Genomic DNA, 22,364 nt, shown 5'->3' with positions numbered 1-22,364 from the left:
ATGGCAGATTATATTAAATTATTACATTTATCTTTTAATGTCTTGTTTATTGTCTCGTTCAACTCTCACGTATAGCAGTTTGTGTAGCATGAGCCCAATTTTACTTTGTTGTACAACCGTGTCACTTGCTGAAAATAAATAGTTTTAATTATTTCAATATGAAAGTATAGTCGAGTATATAAAAGTAGTAAATTAATAGTTTAAGTTTATAGGGCCAATAATGGTCCATGAAAAAAAAAAAGAGAAATTGGCCAGCAGCACTCACTTCTAAAATGTGCAGACAACCATTTACACTTAAACGTTTGTTTCATATCATCTTATATTTTGACAAACACTGTTAGGTGCTCTGTTACAGATTTGGAAGCAGTAAGGAAGCCTTTTCTTTCTAAACTCATTCTACCATGAGGTGGTATTTTTATTAAAAATGTTTAAGCTTTATGGGATTATTTGGCAGCAATTGGATTAGTTTTTCCAGCAACACTGTGCGTCACACATGCAGTTACATTACATCCTGTCCATCTCATACAGTTGGCCAAGGAACGGCTCTCCCACAGCATTTGGGACGATTCCAAATTCACTTCACTGTTAATGTGTTGAGGGGAAGTGTTTGTTTCTTGTTCGTTTGTTCCACCCCCAATTCATTGAAATGCTACCTTTTTATCAAAAACTGGGGAGGGGGTCGACAGAAAACCATAGCACAAAGTATACTTTGTGAAACCACAAGTCTGTGACTTACTGTACGAAAAGCTAGTATTCTGGATTCATGATGACAACACAAACATCACCATATTGACAGGGAGAAGCATAACGTATGAAGAATACGTTTTCTGGAATGTTTCTTTAAAAGGGAATGGAACCCTAAGCATGATTTTGTAGTTTGTTTTCCTGTACAGGTTAAAAACTACAGAAGGGTACAAACATGGTAGGCTGGCATTAATAAGCAATGCAGCTGCAGCTAATAAAATTTATATTGGGTGTGTTAGATTTAGGTGAGCTATTTGCTAGCATTGACAGTAGTCAACAGTATTGTCAGTGCTTGGCACACATAAATCTAACACACCCATTAGTAAAATAACACCCTGGAGCTGCTGTGTGCGAGTGTTAAGGAGACATTGGCTACAGCTGTACAGCCAATCCCCCCACGCAGCGCATTATACCACAATAAGATTATACCAACAAACATGTTGGTTGTTAAAATGCAGCCAGCCATCAACTGGCCCATTCCAGCAGTGGTTGGACATGATGGAGGAGGAGCCTGGGGAGTGTTTCAGGACTACAGACTGGGACATGTTCATGAGGGCCCGCGGTTACGACATCAATGGACTCTGCCAGTGTATTACACACATTACATCAGGTTCTGTGAGGAGCACATCGTACCCTTCAAAAAGCGACACAGCTTTTCCAACAACAAAAAGTTGAACATGAAGAAGAGGGATTTTATGGCATGTGACACTGAAGCACATGCCAAAGGCTGTCCCAGGGGAGCTAAAAGGCTCTGGTGGAGCACTGGAGGCCAAGGTGTGCTACAGGGCAGACTACAGACCAATAACTCCAGAGAACTTGCCAATGAGTTCAGCCTATTCTGATTACACCCCCTGTGACATGGCCTGTCACAGGGATATCATGGTCAGCATCATGGTTAGTATCATGGTCAGTATCATGTCAGTATCATGGTCTACATTTATCCATTCATGATTGACATGATGATAGATGTATGCTCATATTCCAATCCAATCCCATCCACTTTATTTATATAGCACATTTTACAACGCAAGGTTACCAAAATGCTGCACAAGAAGGAAAAAAAAAACGAAAACACAAAAGAACAACAAGAAACCAGGTAAAAACAAAATAAACAAACAACAAAAAAAGAAACACATCACTATATAGACACAGCAGCGCCAGCAACCAGTGAATCAAAGCTCTGAAACAGGATCAAAAGCCACGGTATAAAAGTTAGACTTAAGGCGAGATTAAAATATCTCAACGGTGGGGGCCAGTTTGATATGGGCCATAATTTGGAGGCTACAACTGAAAAGGCTTGGTCACCTCTGGTCTTTATACGTGTCTTTGGGATGACAAGTTTCAGCTGGTCAGCAGACCGCAATGACCTTGGAGGAGTATAGACTACTAGTTCAGAGAGATAATGAGGCACCAAACCATTAAGTGATTTAAAAACATATAGGGAGAAAAGGATAGGCCCCAAGATGGACTCCAAATATGACAGAAAAGCCTATATCAGATAGATATGACGTGAACCAGACTAAAGCAGTGTCCCTGATACCAACACAACGCTCTAAGCAATAATTGAAAATGTTGTGGTCGAGTGTATCAAACGCAGCAGTTCAATCTAGAGTCACTAGAATCAGTGGCAATAACACATAATTAAAAACCCTCAACAATGCTGACTCAGAACTGTGAAAGGCTTTAAGCCCAGATTGAAAAATGTCAAAAATGCTGAGTACATGTACAGTAGAAAAGACTGTAATTGTTTTCTCAAGGATTTTGGGGATAGCATCTGTGGGACAGGATGACGTTTTGAGTTCAATAACCATTTCACTGAATGATGAAGACACAAGGTTGAAGAGATTAAATACAGTTGTGCAGGTGACAGCCATGCAGGGGTAAAAGGCAGGAGGGGGGGGATATGTACTCGAATGGTACTGATGTCTTGTCTACAAAACAGCAAAGACATTTTTCACAGACCTCAAAAGACGCTGTGGGTTTAACAGCTGGTCAACAGTGGTGGACGTGGACGCAATGTATGCACAAGTTAATAGGGCTGTCACGATTATGAAGAACACGCGGTTTATCCGCATTTTTGGAAACAATTTCAGAGAAACGCCTCAACTTTTCAGCTTTCACAGTACTCTCTATTTTTTCCAACACTCTTTTAGAAAGTTGTGTGACACATGAAGCCTGTCCTTCCTCCATCCTCCACCTGCACTCAGCCCTCCGACACTCTCTCCTGGCAGCAGCATCTATTACTGGTGATAGATTGTACAATATACTTAAATATCTATTATTAACAGTTTACACATTATGCTAAACCGGTCAGACCGAGTGCAGATGGCCAAGTCAGACTTGAAGTCTTATTTGAACTTTTAGTTTTAAGATTAAAACTCTCTACCTGTATGTGTATGTATACATGTATGTATGTGTGTGTGTGTGTGTGTGTGTGTGTGTGTGTGTGTGTGTGTGTGTGTGTGTGTGTGTGTGTGTGTGTGTGTGTGTGTGTGTGTGTGTGTGCGTGCGTGCGTATGTATGTATGTATGTATGTATGTATGTATGTACAGTATGTGTGTGTATTGTATGTTATACTGTATGTATCTATCTATCTATCTATCTATCTATCTATCTATCTTATTAGATGCAGTTGTGTTGCTTACATCACAGTGTACTAAGGTTAGTCTGCCCTTCTGTAGTTTTTAACCCGTAAAAGAAAATAAACAACAAAATCCTCTAGAGTTTCATTCCCATAAAATGATTTGCTTTTAGATTAGCATTTTATGCATAATTTAGCACGTAAACAAACTATAGGATGCAAGTCTTGGTAAAACTGCGAGAAAGAGCTTGTGAGCATGGCCTCACTGAGATATGAAGTCCAGCAAAAACTGAGAAACAATAAATCTGAGTGCCGCGCAGGAAAAATCCAAGGAAGAAAAAACAAACAAAGGGGAATGGTTCTAATCCTATAGGAGCTCTGGGACTCTGCCCAGGGAGTACAACATATGGTTCTGTCATGCAGTCCAAAACCATGAATCATCATCACTATTAAACAGACAGGTCACGTTTCATGTGCGTGTGTGTTCCCACGTGGACTGGACGTGGACGCAATGTATGCACAAGTTAATAGGGCGATTATGACATGTTACTTGACGATTAACCACTTAAACCTCAGTATCGGTATTGTGGGGAAAGCTTTCAGCAGAAATAGCAGATCTGCTATTTTCTGCGAAAGCTTTCCTCACAATAACAGAAAACAGAAAAGACTGTAGTATTGAGCCCTGAGGGACTCCGGTTACCCATATGTGGTTTAAGTGGTTAATTGTCACACAAATAATTGCGATTAACGATTTAATTGTGTTTCTGTTGTTGAACATTATTGGAACATTATGAATGAAAATGACATTTCTGTTTGTCTTTCAGCCTTCGGAAACAAAAGTTGCACAGGGCAGATATGACAAATAATACATAATTGATTACTTTAAAAAAAAACATTAATAGTGGAGATAGCCTATCTACAAGCTCAAAACGCAGCTTGCAGATCTGCTATTTCCACATTTTTATTTTTATTTTAAATATATGAGATATGATGATTATGCAAAAAAAGAATTGCGAATGCCCTACAAGTTAATGCATAACTTAATAAAACTATCACCAATGTCCATAATAATTAATTAATCAACCCTGTCCCCAAGAGTTTGAATTGCAGACCTGTAGAGTTTTCAGTGTTTAATGCCCTGTATACAAATAGTCCAAGTCTGAGCATTTTTGTGCAGTGACTAATGTCCTGTTGCCTACCATCCTCTTCCTCCTCAGTTTTGTCTCATCTTTCATTCCTACCAGCCTCTGAGTCTGCTTCCCTTCCCTTCTCTCTCTCTCTCCCCCCTTTTTGCTGTTTTTGCAGCATTATGTCCCCCTCTGTCGCCTCTGTCCCTCGCCAATGATCTCTCCCCTGACTGCTCATAGGTCTACCCTTATAACTCCTCTCCCAGGCCCCTTCACTTAACTCAGTGTGTGGTTCTCAAAAGTGGGGTCCAGGGGGCTCCTCTGTGTTCCTTGAGGGGGTTCCAGATGGGCCCTTACAGAGACCTGAGAGTACACATGGAAACAGAGAGAATGGAACTGAGTACAGAGACCTGGTTACATATCGATGGCCAAAATGCAAAACCTCCTATGTGCAAATTTCATGATTTTCGGATTTCACTGTGGATGAGGACTATAGGCTATGCTGCACATGCTCAGTCTGTCTGCAAGATAGTCCCGCCCCTCATTTTGTCAGAAAAAGTCATTTGACTAAAACCTCCTATCTTGTTCAGTGCCAATTAGTGCTAAAATGTTGAAGCGCAAAACCTCTTATCTGCACCAGAACTAGTTGAGCAGCAGACAGAGCTGAAACTTGGGAATTCTATGTTATGTAGACCGTCTAAATGTCTTTCAGTTTGTAGTCATCTATTATTTTCAAAATAAAAAAGTGTCTTCCCCCTTACTAGTTAAGTATTTGTTAGTAACTCTGTCAAGTTAATTGCATTGCCTTGTTGATTGCTAATGATTAGTGTCAGGTGGTGACACTTTTATCACACCCAGAGTGTGAGTTGATAAAAAAAAATGTAATGGTAATACTTGATACAGTACTGTAGAATGTCTTGATCTCAAAATGAGCATAAAAAAGCATTATTTAACACAAATAATATTTGTTTGTAAGCTTAACTATTTCTAGGTAAAAACCTCCTATGTGCATCTATGTAGATAGGAGGTCATTTTTAGGTATAGATAGGAGGTTTTGGCATTGAACATTTTGAACTTGTGGTTAGAGGTTGTCATTGCTGCTTAGATGTGAACGTCCATGTCGTGATTTTTTATAAAATGCAGATCAAAATCACACGTGAACACCGTGGCAGCCAACAACCCTGTGAGAATATTGTGTTGTGTCGGTTGGGGGTATGAGGGTATGGGTGTGGGATGGGGTTTGGAGTTGTGGGGTGGCGGTTGGGGGGTTATGGGGTGGGGGTGCATGAGGGCTTGCATGGGTGGAGTTTGGGGGTTGTGGTGTGCTGGTTGGGGGCATGGGGACCGGGGGTTCTGGGAGTGGGGGTAATGGGTTGGGTGGGATTTGGGGGTATGAGGGTATGGGGTGGGATGGGGTTTTGAGTTATGGGGGTTGTGAGGTGTGGGCTGGCAGTTGGGGGGTATAGGGTTTGTGGGAGTGGGGGAGTATTGCAGGTGGTGGAGTTGGGGGGTATGGGGGGGATTATGTTGAGGGGGGCATAGGCCAGTTAGGCCGGATCATACAGGATAGGGTCTTTGTGATGCGAAAGTGTGTTCTAGCCAACACCAACTCAGGACTCCTGAAGTGGGATGGGGTTTTGAGTTAGGGAGGTGGAGAGGTGTGGGCTGGCAGTTGGGGGGGGGGGGGGGGTTGTGGGAGTGGAGGAGTATTGCAGGTGGTGGAGTTGGGGGGGTAGAGGGTATGGGGGGGATTATGTTGAGGGGGCATAGGCCAGTTAGGCCGGATCATACAGGATAGGGTCTTTGTGATGCAAAAGTGTGGTCTAGCCAACACCAACTCAGGACTCCTGAAGTGGGATGGGGTTTTGAGTTAGGGAGGTGGAGAGGTGTGGGCTGGCAGTTGGGGGGGTTGTGGGAGTGGGGGAGTATTGCAGTAGGTGGAGTTGGTGGGTATAGGGTATGGGGGGGATTATGTTGAGGGGGGCATAGGCCAGTTAGGCCGGATCACACAGGATAGGGTCTTTGCGATGCGAGAGTGTGGTCTAGCCAACACCAACTCGGGACCCCTGAAGTGGGATGGGGTTTTGAGTTATGGAGGTGGAGAGGTGTGGGCTGGCAGTTGGGGGGGGGGGGGGGGTTGTTGGAGTGGGGGAGTATTGCAGGTGGTGGAGGGCATGGGTCAGTTAGGCCGGATCATATAGAATAGGGTCTTTGCGATGCAATGTGTGAGTGTGGTCTAGCCAACACCAACTTGGGACTCCTGAATCGCTGCCCTCCACACTCTCCTATCTAGCATCAGGGTCTTGAGCTCTACAGTATTGTTGGCTAAGCTGTTACGCCGAAGTGCATCTACGTAGGTGGTGCACTTCTTGTCTCTCCTGGCTTTGCCCTGGGTTGGCTCTCATAGAGTTAGTTTGCTTGCCACTAGTTATGGGTCCACATCAGAAAATGTGGTCCTCTACAGGAACCTACCATGGGTCACAGACAAAGTCAGAGAGAGAAGGATGAGGCAGGGCACTGCGTCAGGGACCCATAACTAGTGGCAAGCAAACTAACACTATGAGAGCCAAACCAGGGCAAAGCCAGGAGAGACAAGAAGTGCACCACCTACGTAGATGCACTTCGGCGTAACAGCTTAGCCAACAATACTGTAGAGCTCAAGACCCTGATGCTAGATAGGAGAGTGTGGAGGGCAGCGATTCAGGAGTCCATGTGACTACTAGTGCCATTCATAGCATTCTTGTGTAGACTCCATCCAAGGCCCTTTCCTGTTGTGCTGTGACGGTCCATGTCTCAGCCCCATACAGCAGTACTGACTCCACTGTAGCTATATGAACAGCCGCCTCTTGAGGTCTTCTCCCATGTCTGATTTCCACACTCTCCTCATCCCATGCTAGGCATTCCAGTCAAGTGCCCCCCGGACCTTCAGGTCCTGTTCCATTGAAGCAGTCCAGGCCCAGGTTATTAGAAGTCATGGACTGCCTCGAGTAGCTTGTCTCCATCATCTGAACCATCTTCTCAGGAACTCCATAGGCCCGGAGAATGTTCATCAGATTCCCCCGGTGGATGGTGCCAAAAGCCTTTTGGAAGTCATGAAGGTGATCACCACTGAAAGATTCCGCTCCTTACTCCTTCCAGTATCCTCCTCAGCACCAGTATCTGCCTGAGTTTCTCATTACAGGGTCTAAGATGGGTCTAAGACAGTTGAGGATCTTCCTGTTAGCCGTCTTGGCAACTTGTGAGCTCAGGCTAATGCCTTGGTGAGTTCGCCTGACTTTGGTACTGGATCGATGATCATTTTGCTCCACAGCTTCGGCAGCTTGCTAGACGTGTGTGCTTGATAAAATCCAACACCACCTCGTCTATGGGCACATACATCAGAACCTCTGCTGTCACTCCATCTTCCCCGCAGCTCTTGCCTCACTTGATAGTAGCCTTGGCCCTCTCGTACTCATCCATGGTGAACCGTCTGGTTTGGGAAGGTCATGGAAGACAGGAGCATCGGATCATCCTCTTCTTCGGTTGAAGGAGGATTTCCTAGGGGTGTTTTGAAGTGCTGGTACCATGTTTCAACTCTGCGCTTTCTCCCCAGATCTTGGAAGTCTGAGACGAGCTTCTGCCAGAAATGTCATTGATGAGCTTCCAGCTCTTGCCATGTTTCTCGTTAACATGCACCTCTTTAATGTCCCTGATCTTTTGGGTCAGCTCCCGTTGTTCCAGTTGCATACACTTGATATAGCTCCTCCTTCCTCCGCTTATATTCCTCCCTCAGACCCTCTCCTTTTTGGTCAGCGACAAAGTCCCTGGGTGCTACTCTCATCTCCTCCCTGGCTGTGGTGATTCTAGGGTCAAGGCATCCGTCTTTCCTCCTTGCTTAAAGGCTCTTTAAGACATTCAATGATCTTACATACTATTCCACTATCCACACCGGACACAAGGTTGGTGATCCAGTTGTATGAGTTAGGGGAGTTGGAGGGCATGAGGGTTTGGGTGGGTGGGGTTTGGGGGGTGTGTTGTGCTGGTTGGGGGGAATGGGGGTTGTGGGAGTGGGGGGGTATTTCAGGTGGTGGAGTTGAGGGTATAGGGGGGATTATGTCGAGGGTTGCCTGGGCCAGTTGTTTTGTAGTCCACCTAATTGTTGTTGTTTTTGGAAAAAAGCGTATACAGTCTACTAACCATTTCATCCATTGAAAATGTGCTAGCGTATACCCACGACCACGCGCATCTCGTGCAGGGAATGATTATTGTATACCTCAGAAAACAAACCTAGACCACACCACTGATGCAACTGTTTGCAGCTGTAAATGTATGTATTTACAGCCTGTACTATTTATCATTATTTAGTTATGCAATCACTTAACATTACAGTGCAAAAGCTCCTATCTGCAGAATTATCCAGGAAAAGTGGGGAAAAACCTCCTATCTGCATTTGCAATATGAGATCAGTTTAATTAACATATAATATTGTAATATAATCCAGAAATCCAGAAACGGTGAATAATGTGATGGGTATCATAAAAAAATAGCATTGTGCAAAAAAGATACAACATTTAGTAGTTTTCTTTTTCATTTTCCCAACAATGTTAATTTTTCAGATAGGAGGTTTTGCGTTTTGGCCATCGATATGCACCACATATCTGGAACAAACTCCCAGAAAACTGCATGTCTGCTGCCACTCTTATTTCTTTTAAAACACAACTAGAGAACATTCCGTTTGCCGCTGCCTTTGATTGAGTTATTTTTCTGTTCTGCACTGTAACTCTATCTATTCACTTTTACTTCTTTTGTTTTATGCATCCTAATGTCATTTTATAATTGTGTTTCCTTTGCTTGATGTTCTGTGTAAAGCACATTGAATTGTCTTGTTGTTGAAATGTGCTTTACAAATAAAACTGCCTTGCCTTGCCTTGCCTACAGAGAGTAGGCCTACAAATGGAACCATGTTGTTTTGCATAGTAGTGTATATTTGTCTGTCATTAATTTTTCGATGAATTGAGTACAAAAGACCCCAATGGAAACAAGCCATAGGCTTTCTTAGGTTTAAATCCTCTTGTATTGAAGACCTTGTATTGAGCTGTATACTTTCCAATGTTTTTTTTGCAAACTGCTAGTAAAGTAGGCCTATTCAATCAATCAAGAATCAATCAAAAAGTTTGAGAACCACTGACTTAACTCCTGTCTTCTTGTAGGCTACTCAGCAGCCCTCCCCCTCCTCTCTCATCCTCCTCAGTGTTGCTGTGCTGGCATCTGGCTCCAGGCTGCTGCTGCTCCAACTCAGGTCACGTGGCCAGGCCACTGCCAGACGCTGCTCTCCTCTCTCTCGGCCAAAGGGGGGAATCAAAGAGTCAGGACTGATGTGTTCCCTTCTGATAACCAGATGTTCAGGAAGACACACTCACTCCAGCACACACCCACTATAAGGTAGCATTTGAGATGTTCTAGCTAGCTTCCCTTCGGAACCAACCACTCGTTGCGCATTCTATAAGCTTTGGAAACTTGACTTTCATGTGGAGACTAGTCAGGAGACTGATCTGCACTTTCAGACTGTCAAACAGATGTTTTGAGTTTGACCATGATGACTCTTGGCGACCTCTGGCTCTCTGTCCCTAAGGGTGAGTTTGAGTGGCTTGCTGGAATCTGCATATTTGTATACAAACTAAGAGCCGTTTTATCGACAGTGCGGATCATTGTGCATCTGATCGTGCACTGCATGGTTTAACTTTGTAGCGTGCATGGCAGTGGTGGAAAGTAACGAAGTACATTTACTGAAGTACTGTACTTGAATTTGCAGTACTTTTACTTTCTAGCCACTATACATCTCAGGCAAATATTGTACTTTTAGTTTTACTCCACTACAATAATTTTTTAAACTTTAGTTAGTTACTTTGTAGATTTGTATTATTATTACAAAACATGCATTAACCACGATCAGCCCTATTATATACTTTGGCTATTTTCAAAAGATGTTTATGCATTTTTGAAGACTTGTGAAATGGGACATTTTGCACAATGAGAACTTTTACTTGGTACTTTTAAGTAGTCCTACATTTTGATGCCAACACTTTTGTACTTTTTACTCAAGTTAATTTCGAATTCCGGACGTGTAGGCTACTTGTAACATAGTTACAAGAGTATTTCTACATGGTGGTATTGATACTTTTACTCAAGTAAAAAATGTGAGTAGCCTACTTCTTCCACCACTGACTGGAAGTGATGACTACCAGAGGAAGATCTATTAAATAATTTGTGCAACACATGGCAAAGAGACGACAGACGAGACTTATGTGCAACAACAGAGACGAGAAATCAATTATTATATGGCTGTCGTCGCGATATTATGAATGTCATCATCATAACTGAAAAGTAAATATCCTTGAGGATGCATTAATGGGGGAAACACACTGCATTCTGACTAGTGGAAAAAGTCTCGGGTACACGATGTTTTTACCCCACTATCAGTCTGGTTACATCTGCACAAACCAGCCATATGCTGTAAAATAGTATTAATATTCCATTAAAACACAGGTCAAATATGCATATGCATTCCACATATTAGGAGTTAGGACACTGTGTTCTAAAGTTATACAGATGGTAATATGTTATGGGCTCTTATGCATGGAGAGACACGCCCCCTCGATTGATGATTAGAATCTAGATGTGGATTTTTGGGGGATTAGGTTTTGATCTATTCTAAAGAAGATGGGCCTGCATTTAATACTCACATAGTCATCATTTGGATGATATTTTAAATCACAGCGTTTAATGAAAGCCCAGTTATTCTATAAGGAAGGGGGTGTGTCAGATGAAAAAGTAGTGGTTGCATTTGATTCCTTACCCAAAAAATGTCAGAATAAAGTGATTGAGTAGCCTTGAGGAACTTTTCAAAAGGATTTGACAAACATCATTTTTAAAATGTTTCGAGAGTGGACACATCCTAGGCTATTAAAGGCACATTATAATTAATCCAACATATTCCATTGTTCCAACAAAAATGGGGAACCGTTTCATATGCCTGATTGATTGATTGAATACTGTATTAACAGTTTGCATAAAAGGCACAGTTGTACAGATTTATACAAAAGGATGCTAAAAGGATAACCCTAAAAAGCCTATGGCTTATTCCATTGAGGTCCTGTGTATTCAATTAATCGAGCCTAAAGGTAGGCTGTATTTATTATCAGTGGTGGAAGAAGTAGCTGCTTAGATTTGTTTTTAACTTAAGTAAAGGTAGCAATAATACCACAGATTATACTCCAGTAAGTCCAGTAAATCAAAATCTACATACAGTACCATTATGCCAAGTACTACCTACTTAACTCATTATGCAGACTGTTCCATTCACAATTTGTCAAAATCTTTCTAAAATAGCAGATTGCAAGCTCACAATGCATGATGTGAGGTGTTGTGAGCTTGTAGATCTGCTATTTTTGATAGGCTTAGCCTTAGGGCTTAATTAGTTAATATATGTTTTGCAATAATAATCTAAATCTACAAAGTAAAAGTAATAACAAGTACAATATTTGCCTCTGACATAGTGGAGTAGAAGTATAAAGTATCAAGAAATGGAAATCAAGTAAACTAAACATGCCTTGTTGTAATTGTATTTAAGTACCATACTTGAGTAGCCTAAATGTACATAATGTTCTTTGATTATAGTAAGCTACACAGACAGTCCATAAACAACCTCAGAAAGATTCAAGCTGTGTGTTAGTGTGGTTCAGGTGCAACCAATTAGGACTTTCAGGAGTAGCATCTGGCACACCTTTTAATAGACAGAGCAAAAAACAAATAAAACTTCCACCAACCAGTAAATATGGCATTGCCCACGTATACATAAGTATTTATGAATATTTGGATTGTTTAGTATGATTCTTCTTTTTTATTTAAAGTTGGAATAGGATTCCTTCACTATGTCCCTAGTCAGTGTGAATGTTGGGTGCAACATATAGGAAACATCACATCTCCCCTTGCAATTTCAGATTCCTTATATCTTTTTTTCTTATATATTTGTTCTTATTTTTTCTATTATCGATCACATGTCTGATGTGTATTTTTTTGCCTTTCTCCAGGAATTCCTCCACTTTTCTGAAGAGATGGAGACATGAGACGGGGCAGCAACAGACTCCTACCACACACCACAGTGGATAGATACGGCAGATCATCTAACCATGAAGTAGGAAGGGCTCAGGCAGACATTTATATTTTGCAGATAAGTGGCAGAGAAAGAAACAAGTATGACTACCAGCTATTCTTTAGATTCCATGGCAGAGATATCATGATGACCGATAGGACTGCTATCTAACTTGGAGACAACATGAACATCATTAGACTCGCTCTCAGATAGAAACCCATTGAGTCTTCTAACTGAGGTCCGTGTCGGCGGGCGATGAGGAGGACGATGGCGATGCTGAGGAAGATTCTCCACGTGAGGGGAGATGTGATGTGTACCGGAATGCTGCTGATGCTGTTCTGCATATTGCTCTACGCCCACCAGGTAACTGGCTCAAATGTACTGCTGAAAAGGACACGGTCAGTGTCTGTACTCAACCCCAGCACTTGAGTCAAAGTATAGATACCCCATGTGAAATATTACTCAACTACAAGTGAAAGTTGCTGTACAAACACAAGTACATGCTTTTTAAGATTACTTAAGTATTCAAAAGTACAAATGACTAAGTACATTTTATTTTTATTATCAATGTATTGCTGTACTGAAATGTGGTCATTTCCCCCCAAAATTCTAAGATCTTCAAAACATATCAATAATAGTGATGAAAATAGCAGATCTAAAAGCTCATAATGCGTTTAGATAGTAGATTTGCTATTTTCATTATTTGAAATAGGGCTTAAGTGGTTGATTCATAATGTACTTTCCCATTTGAAGAAAGGTAGTGGCGTCAAAAGTACAATTTGTCTTTGAAATGTTGTGGAGTGAAAGTATCAGAAAATACAAATACTCGGTAAAGTGCAGATACATTTTTTTGTTTACTGAAGTACAGTACTCAAGTAAATGTTCTTAGTTATTGTCCACCACTGGGTACTGTACATCCATTCAGATCAAGTTAAAGCCTGCATCTCTGTCCTCCACCCATCTATACCCTTCCCTTGTCCCCAGGTCCTGCTCCACTCAGAGTGGGACAATACCAGGTGGAAGCTAGAGATTCAGGGTTCCACCAACTCCAACCGGGCCTTGTTGGGAGCCAGTGGTCATGGAATGGCCACCAGATCCAGAGAAGGCCAGCCTATTGATGAGGTACTGTATGTAACTCCTTGGTTGAGTGGAGTTGATTTCCACACCACACTAACATTTTTAACTAATATCACCTAAATAAATGGTATGTGTCTGCATTATGCACATAATGTTTTATAATCAAAACCAGATTGGTCGATGCAAAACACAATACACAAAGAGAGATAGAATTAATGATCTCATTTAATTCATTATCCTAAATGGCTTTTTTCTTAAATCAAATATATAATTGTTTAGTGAACATAATTTGTTTCACCTGCTCTCTCTCTAATTTGACAGGGATCATCCAGCCCTGCAAACCCCAAACTGCCTGCTTGCAAGCCCCAGGGATCCAAGTCCCAGTCCAAATCCAAATCTTCCAAATCCAAGTCTTCGGCCAAACTTAAAAAGCCACCGAAGGATAAATCGAAGGGCAAAGTTAAGGAGTGGCGCAAGAATGTTGTGCCAACCAAAGCTCCTGGCAAAGCTCTACCCACATTGCCACCTTTTGACTTCGAGGGCTACCTGAGAGAGAAAGACAAAAGAGACTTCAAGCTGCTCATTAACCAGCCAGAGAAATGTCAGCTAGCCGGAGAAGAGTCCTCTGCTGCCCCTTACATGCTAATTGCGGTGAAATCTGTGGCTGCGGATTTCGATAAGCGACAGGTACTGCGTTTTATATCTCTGCTTGGAAGAACAACTGTGGCATTTTAATACAGTTAAATACACTTTTTGTTACCGCCACGCTCTGACTCCTCTGGTGCGATATCCTTGTTTAGGTCAACAACATTTACAAAAGAAATGGGTCGCACTCAGAGTGGCAAGAGTGACGAAACGTTTGTTCCTTTTAGAGACATGTAAGAAATAACAAAAAAGTCAACTCACTCTTGCCACTCTGATTGTGACCCATTTCTTTTATAAGTGTTCATGAAGTTGCAATGAATCAATTTGAAGTTAAATAACTAGAGTAATACAATATTCCGGGGAGACAAAAATACAAATTCACCCCAACCAAAATCCTTACCTGGCCTGTTTACCAGTCAATAAGAATATACTGTACAAATGTTCAAATCCATCTCTTTATCTCTGTCTGTCAGGTGGTGCGTCGGACATGGGGTAGAGAGGGCCTTTTCCCCAACGGCGTAACAATCCGTACAGTCTTCCTCCTGGGGGTCCCCAGGAACCAGAGTGCCCTGCCTCTCTGGGACCGTCTCCTGGCCTACGAGAGTGAGACCTTTAACGACATCCTGCTGTGGGACTTTGAAGACACCTTCTTCAACCTGACTCTGAAGGAGATCCATTTCCTGCAGTGGGTCAACACCAGCTGTCCTGATGTCAGGTAATGGCTTTTAAAAGGCTGAATTAAAACAGGGACCAAGAAATGTCCCTTAGTAGCCCTTAGTGGCCATTATCTTATGGAGTTTCCACGTTTAACCATATCAGCTCAATAAAACAGGATTGTAAATAAATGTCCTTCATTTAGGATATCCAGAGTAGTTCGAGCCTAGGCCTGCCAAACGTAATTTTGGTTTCATCTGTGGGACTCTTAAGATACCTTCATTAATCTTACCTTTCAGCATTATTTAATCTCATCATTGCTTCAGTTTCTGTCTGTTAATTATTTCCCTCCAGGTTCATTTTCAAGGGTGATGCTGATGTGTATGTGAATATTGAGAACATTCTGGAGATGCTGCAGACTCAGAAGGCAGATGTGGACCTGTTCGTAGGAGATATCATCTTTAACGCCAAGCCCATTCGCCGGCGCAGCTCCAAGTACTACATCCCAGAGTTCATATATGGGGCAGGTTTATACCCATCCTATGCCGGAGGAGGGGGGTTCGTCATGTCAGGACACACAGCACGGAGACTCAGCTCTGCCTGTGAACAGGTGCCTGAAAAATAGGGTTATAATTTACATCATGCATCTTAGAATGTAGCCTGGAAACCGGACGAATCTGCCAGTGCAAAAAAAAAATAAGAATAGCCCTCGGCAGATTTGGTCTGGTCCCGCTCGGTTGTGATTGGATTTCCCTGCCCCCGAAGTTGTGGGGCACCAATCAGGGCCCAGTATGCAGTAGGCGGGTTTATCAGCATTTTTTTTTATTTGTCCCTTGGAAATGCAGGTTCCACACAGAGATCCCAGACTAATATCTACACAGTGATATTAATCTGGCCATGCCAGGCTACTTAGAATGTACCATATATCCATATACAAATTTGCCTTCCTTTTTTCTCAAATTAGGTGGATTTGTTCCCTATTGATGACGTCTTCCTGGGAATGTGCCTTGGGCGGATTAGCCTCAAACCGACGCGCCACGAGGGGTTCCGGACGTTCGGCATCATCCGGCCGTCCGCTGCCCCCAACCTCCAGCTGTTCAATCCCTGTTTCTACCGAGAACTCATGGTCGTCCACAGCCTCACCCCTCCCCAGATCTGGCTCATGTGGAAGCTCCTCCATGACCCCAACCTCACCTGCCACAGCAGGAGAAACCGCACAGCGTGGCCTTTTAAGTGGAGAGGTGGGCTGCCAGGGATGGAAGGAACAAACACAGTCGAGGAGGCCGAAGAGACAGACTATGGCGCTAAGAAGGTGTTTGTATCACATTAGTCACTTTTTCTACTGCAAGGTAAAGTGGGTCCTGCAATGGTCAGAGCATACAGACTGCTATTATTATGAACGTAGTTGTTAAGGTGATGCTTTAAGGCACTTTTCCATTGCAGGGCCAAGAGGTTATTGCAAAGTAAAGTGAAAACAACACTTATGGTAGCATCCTGGCTAATGCATATCGTTCCATCCAACGTTTTTCTTTTACTGAACTGATACTCACGCTTGTTGGACCCGAAGGCGATGATGACGACGTGCAATTGACTTTGAAAACATAGAAAACGTTGTGTATCTGCTACAGCAGAGCATACAATGTCAATGTCTTGTTTTTAATTGAGTACAAAATATACTGTGATGGACAGATGGAACTTCTGTTGTAATTATGTGAGGACACAGTAGATTGTGTATATTTTGACTTGAAAAGAGTGTGATTGTGGTGGAATGCAGAGACATTTGTCACATACAGATTTGTGTTTGAGGGGTGTACATACTGTCTGGACAGCTCCATTATCTGTTCCCTGGAGGAACAAAGAAATAAGCCCTGAATGGGAACCAGCTGTACCCTGAACAGGAAGTGCCCAAGGAGACCCATTATGCTGTTACAGAGTCCAGTAGGAGCCGTTCTGTTCCCAAAGACACACTAGAAATGGATGCTCTTAAAAGTGAATGTGCACGTGCACCCGTATGCGCAGGTTGGGGTGCACACACACACACACACACACACACACACACACACACACACACACACACACACACACACACACACACACACACACACACACACACACACACACACACACACACACACACACACACACACACACACACACACACACACACACACACGACTGCTTGCATTTAATACACACAAGGAATTATTTGTAAAATTCTAATCTTCAGCCTCACAAGTGGTCTTTAGGCACTTTTGTTAAATCCAGATAAACTTACATTTTTTATTTCAACATTCTGTTATCTTCTACTGCAGCAGTACTTAAAGGGGTATTTCACTTTAAAACACTTCTGTGTTAATTTTAACGTCTACTCGGATGCACCCCAGAGAGTTTTATAAGTTGCTTGTGTGTGTTCATTTATGTTATTTTATTTATTTTTCATTTTCAAAACAAAAGAAAAGAAAAAACACTGGCCCCTCACACATTAGAAGGACATATATCAGTCACCAGAACCAGGGATGTGTGTTTTTAATGATTCTAACATTAAACGTTAAAATGGAGTTTGAAGTTCAATGGGTTTATTTAGGATGGGGGCTTGTCTGATAAAATGAGTATCAAATATCGAAATACTGAAACAAGCAACTTAAAAACTGTCTGGGGTGCACACAAAAGCCAGAGTAGACGTTAAAATGACTCAAGAAGTGTTTAAAGTGAAATAAGATGCAGAACCTCTGACATCTACTGTCTCTACATGATTACAGAGCTGTAATGAAGATGATACTCATAACACTATAAAACCAATAATTAAAGTGAAGATCAGTGACACGCGACAGGATCAGCACAGTAACAGTTGTTGACAAAATTCTTTATTATTATTATCATTATGATTTAGTTTTTACCAAATGGGTTCCCAGATTGGTTTACTTTTGGTTAGTCACTGTCAGTCGACATTCTGCACTTGGCTGTGTTTGACAGTGAAAATGTTATAGTTGCTAGATATCATAATGATAAAGCTTGTGGGGAGTGAAATACTGCTACTGTGTTGATATAAATGAAAAATGCTGGTTATTTCTTTAACCTTTTCAAACATTTACCTCCATCTATTGTCCAAATGCTGTAAGACACATTATGTTCATCCTAGTATTCTAGCCTAGTATTCACATAGCAACAGAAAACCAAAGGTTTGACTATGGCTGTGTTCAGTCTATTATTTAGGTCAAGATTCAACTATGTACATGTATGAAGGCACTTACCTATTTTGCAGTGCTGTGTGCCACATGTAGAGAACAGGAGGCTCATACATCACATTTGAAAATGAAAATTAATTGCGAGAGCTTTTTTCAATGTGTTTACCAGGATACACGTCACACTTTTAATTTAAATGTAATTTACACGTGCGGGAAAACTAGCAATGCAGTGAGGTACATAGAATGTCCACTGTTCCAGATAAACATGATATTAAATGTTCGAATGACACATTGATTACAAAATCCAGTGCCATTGATTTATTTAATGGTGAATGCTGTAGTGAGCCAAATATCATTTTGACATAATATAATAAGATTTTTATCTCAAGCATTATTCATCATAAAAATCAGTCGGTTCTATATTATGTCATATCTTAGGATAACTTTTACTAAACTTAAAGTGAGATGGATGCCAATTTACCTACTTACATCTCACAGTAAAATCATATAATCTTAAGTCAATGTAAAGGTGGACCCTTATTGGTAAATTCAGTGAAATTCATTAACTCTTGAGTTAAATTAAGGCTGTTTGAGGATCTGATTCCATCTGGCTGGTGCCATATTGGTTTTGTATGTGACACGTCTGTCATTGCCTGGCTTTTTATTCTTGGAAATAAAAAACAAACAAACATTTCACTCAGTTACACATCAATGTTTGTTTTTATTCATTTATTATTATTTTTTCCATGTCATACTGGTTGAACACACAGCAATACATGAATTTCAATTAACAGAATTCTGACTGAGCAGGGGATTTTCTCTATAAAATCTCCAAATGTCCAAACATTTGAATCATGACAAGATTCCATGGCAGAAGCTCATCTCAATAAGTATCATCACAGCATTGCCCGAAGCATTCCAGCAGTCAAAAGCAAAGGTTTTCAGTGAAGCCAAACATTTCTTTTTGCACCAAACTGTACAGTTATTGCTGTCTCCAGAGGACATGCTTGAGGAATCTTTTATACACAAGGTTTAAAGTATTCAAAATATAAAACACCACATTCCAATGGATTTGATTCACAAGTTTTAAGTATATGACCCATTTGCAGAAATAGGTTTAAAATATTATACTAAATCCACAGAAAATAATTATTTGGAGGGATGCAAAGGAGCTGGGATATTATAATGTACGATATAAAGAAGAGAGACAATACATAGATTAATATTTTACACAGAGCAGAAGTTGTCCGTTATGAATTACAATAAATCTGATCATGACAATCATTCACTCTTCTATTCATCCCAATAAAATAAAATAAAGGAAAAACCTGTGAAATCTAAGTAATACAAACCTCTGGATAAAACTGACATACGCTCACTTGTTTTCCTAACTTAAAAAAATATATAACAAAAGGTTAGGCCTATATGATATGTCCACCTGAGTTAGGGTGAGAAAACTACCCAGTGTACAAGCCCCTCTCTCTCACTCGCTCTAAGCAACATTGCATCACCACCATCACAACATGGGACTGGAGTCACCAAAAGCATATTCTAGCACCAAAATCATATGTGCCTATCTACTTACAATGGTACAAAGCTCACCGATTCGTTTTCTCTTGTACTTGAGTCCCAACCTTTGGCTGTCACACACCTAATGTCATAGATCTAATGCATCATAAAAAGAGAGCTGGGTCAAAATGTAGGCATTGGTTTACAAGAAAGTTCTTACACACATACTGCGCTAGTTCACTTGATACTTATCCAAATATCTTTGTCCCAGACTTCTGAGGAAGCAACAACCATGTTACTGTAACACTATGATGCAATTTCAATAGGGGGGATGGTTGGGAAGCAAAATAATAACATCTTTATCGATGTCAAATCTATATTCAAGAATGATTAAAAAAAACACAAGATGCTGTCTCCTTTTATCTCCTCATCATGATTGCACCGATGATTCTAGGAAAACAATATCTGGTGGATTTTCAGGTGAACTGCAGTGCTAAGAGTTGTCCATTATTCCACTGTAAGTCAAAGGCTCAAACACGATCATATTGGGCTCCAATAGTGATGTAACCAGGAAAACACAAAAAGCGGAAAATAATAGATTAAATTAAGACACAACCAGTAGAACATGTACATAAAAAAGGAAATCCAACCATTGACCTCTGCAGGTTACAAAAATGACTTGACAGTAGAGACAAATGGGCATGTTAACCTGCTATCATGCTCAATCTCACTTGCTCACTCACTCTCGTTCTCACTCACACAGAGTACAACGCAATGCAAATGCATTCTCAAAATGTATGTACAAGGAGACTCCATTTACAAAGGAGGGAGACAGAAGTCAAAGACAGGCTCAGTGGGAGATGAGGCACAACGTTGACAGCTTTTAAAACGTATAAAGTAACTTGCACAAAAGCAAGTGATAAGAACATGAACACATCATCAGTTATGACAACTATACAGTTTTCTTTTTCCTTCCCAAATTCATCAAGTGGATGCACTGGAACAGGGCTGTCCTATTAGCTTCAGGCATAAATGTACAGCCATTTTTTTTATGTTTCTCCTGCAGCCAATTCGTGAGCAACTATTTGTGAGCAACTAGGCTTCTTGTTCAGCGATTACTGCCTTCAGAGTGTTCTAGACTAGACAATGCCAAGTCATTTTTCCAAGTGTAAACAGGTGGTGATGGTTTTGGTAAGTTAGACGCAAACCCATATTCTATTTAAAGGTTTTCTTTTGTGTAAACTGTGTTATTTTATGCAGAGCTCCAGTGGATCTACCATGATTTACCCAGAACATTTCCTAAATGGAATGGCCCAATAGGTTGCCAGTGTTCCTGCTGATGATGATGCCAGCTGAGCTGAAGCTGAACATTTGCACAACACATCCACATAACTGAATCTAAAAAGACGACGAAAATCAAAACAGCTACTACTTTATAGGGTACTTTATAGGGTAAAGAGTCAGTGCTGATGTGCCGTACAGGCGTACACTCAAGTTCTGAACCCTTGAGACATCATCTTGTGATGACATGTCCTCTATTCCAGGGGTTCTAAACCTTTTCAGGCTGCGACCCCCCCGAATAATCATATTTGAACTGGGGACCCCCCACCCCGACAAGCACTTGGAATTGTAGGAGTTAGATTAAATTTTCTCGGTTCAACAGGTAAATAGTGACAATAGCCTATCTACAAGCTCACAACGCTGCGCGTTGCGAGGAGTAAATCAGCTATAATTTGTTTTTGCCTCTTTCTTATATTATTTGACAATTTGGCCAATGTTTCACCAGTTTTTATAGTGGTTTGTTGACTACTTTTGATGTAGTAATGGTCTTTTTTTTTAAGTATTAAAAAGTCACATAAGTCACACTTATCTGGAGACCCCCAGGTTGAAATCCAGTGCTCTATTCTACTAATTAGTCTAATTAGTACCAGCCTATTGAAATACTCCACTGACGCCTGGACGGTTGATGTTGGTCTGGCTGTTTGGTGCCATGCCAGATCTCTAGGTCTACCGTTAGTCAATATGACGAGACACCAGAGGAAGAAAACACTATTTACAATGTTTGTACATCGCCATTAACCCCGTAAGCATCAGGGCCCACATACAACTTTTAAGAACAGTGGTGCTGATCTCTGCTCAATGCTGTGAGCTGTGCCATTCCTTTTTTTTGTAACACAAGCATGAGTTTATAGCATAATACATTTTCCTCGTTTTGATATGGGGGATGAAAAGATTGGATATGTGCCCCAAATAATAAAAAAATATCTCTTTGAAAAATAATGATAATATGAAGGGAATTCCTTTTTGAAACCGATGTGTTAGCATCTAATGGTGGGCTAGCCTGTATTTGAAGATGATTAAAGTGACAACACAGATGTTTTCATGACATTGAAAATTACCTAATAATATATGATGATGAACTAAAGGCCCATGCTGGTTTCAGTGGTTGTTGCTCAATGCCTAAACTAAGACATATTTCACAACTTCCTTCCTAATGATACACTGCATAAATGTCAAGGAAATAATCAGAAACACTCATTTGTGTCAGATCAGCACTACTGTTCAGTGTTATTCCTGATTTACACATGGTTGTGCATCGCGTTGCTAAAGTGTGAGCTTTTAGATCGGATATGTTCAGCGCACACACCGGCACGCAACTAATGTATCAGTCCTTACGTTATGTATGAGGCCTCTGACTGCAACCCTGAAAG

At 41.2% G+C, this 22,364-nt stretch overlaps 1 protein-coding gene across 1 annotated transcript; it reads left to right on the top strand.

Moving 5' to 3' along the window:
• The first annotated feature begins 9,888 nt into the window (after positions 1-9,888).
• b3gnt9 (UDP-GlcNAc:betaGal beta-1,3-N-acetylglucosaminyltransferase 9) lies at positions 9,889-16,950 on the top strand. The gene is made up of 7 exons (XM_080437840.1): positions 9,889-10,064; positions 12,522-12,946; positions 13,568-13,705; positions 13,982-14,347; positions 14,779-15,020; positions 15,314-15,569; positions 15,924-16,950. Exons 2-7 carry the CDS (start codon positions 12,839-12,841, stop codon positions 16,287-16,289), a joined length of 1,476 nt encoding a protein of 491 aa, XP_080293966.1. The 5' UTR covers positions 9,889-10,064; positions 12,522-12,838; the 3' UTR covers positions 16,290-16,950.
• The last annotated feature ends 5,414 nt before the right edge of the window (positions 16,951-22,364 follow it).

The sequence above is a fragment of the Gymnoscopelus braueri genome, assembly GCF_963280865.1.
Source record: "Gymnoscopelus braueri genome assembly, chromosome: 9".
NCBI classification, from domain to species: Eukaryota; Metazoa; Chordata; class Actinopteri; order Myctophiformes; family Myctophidae; genus Gymnoscopelus; species Gymnoscopelus braueri.
The sequence above is the reverse complement of the archived record's forward strand: the minus strand, read 5'-3'. Positions and strand labels throughout refer to the sequence as shown.

Coding starts and splice junctions, on each gene's coding strand:
- b3gnt9 (XM_080437840.1), top strand. CDS start 12,839: ATGAGGAGGACGATGGCGATGCTGAGGAAGATTCTCCACGTGAGGGGA. Junction 12,947..13,567: donor TATTGCTCTACGCCCACCAG/GTAACTGGCTCA, acceptor CCTTGTCCCCAG/GTCCTGCTCCACTCAGAGTG. Junction 13,706..13,981: donor AAGGCCAGCCTATTGATGAG/GTACTGTATGTA, acceptor CTAATTTGACAG/GGATCATCCAGCCCTGCAAA.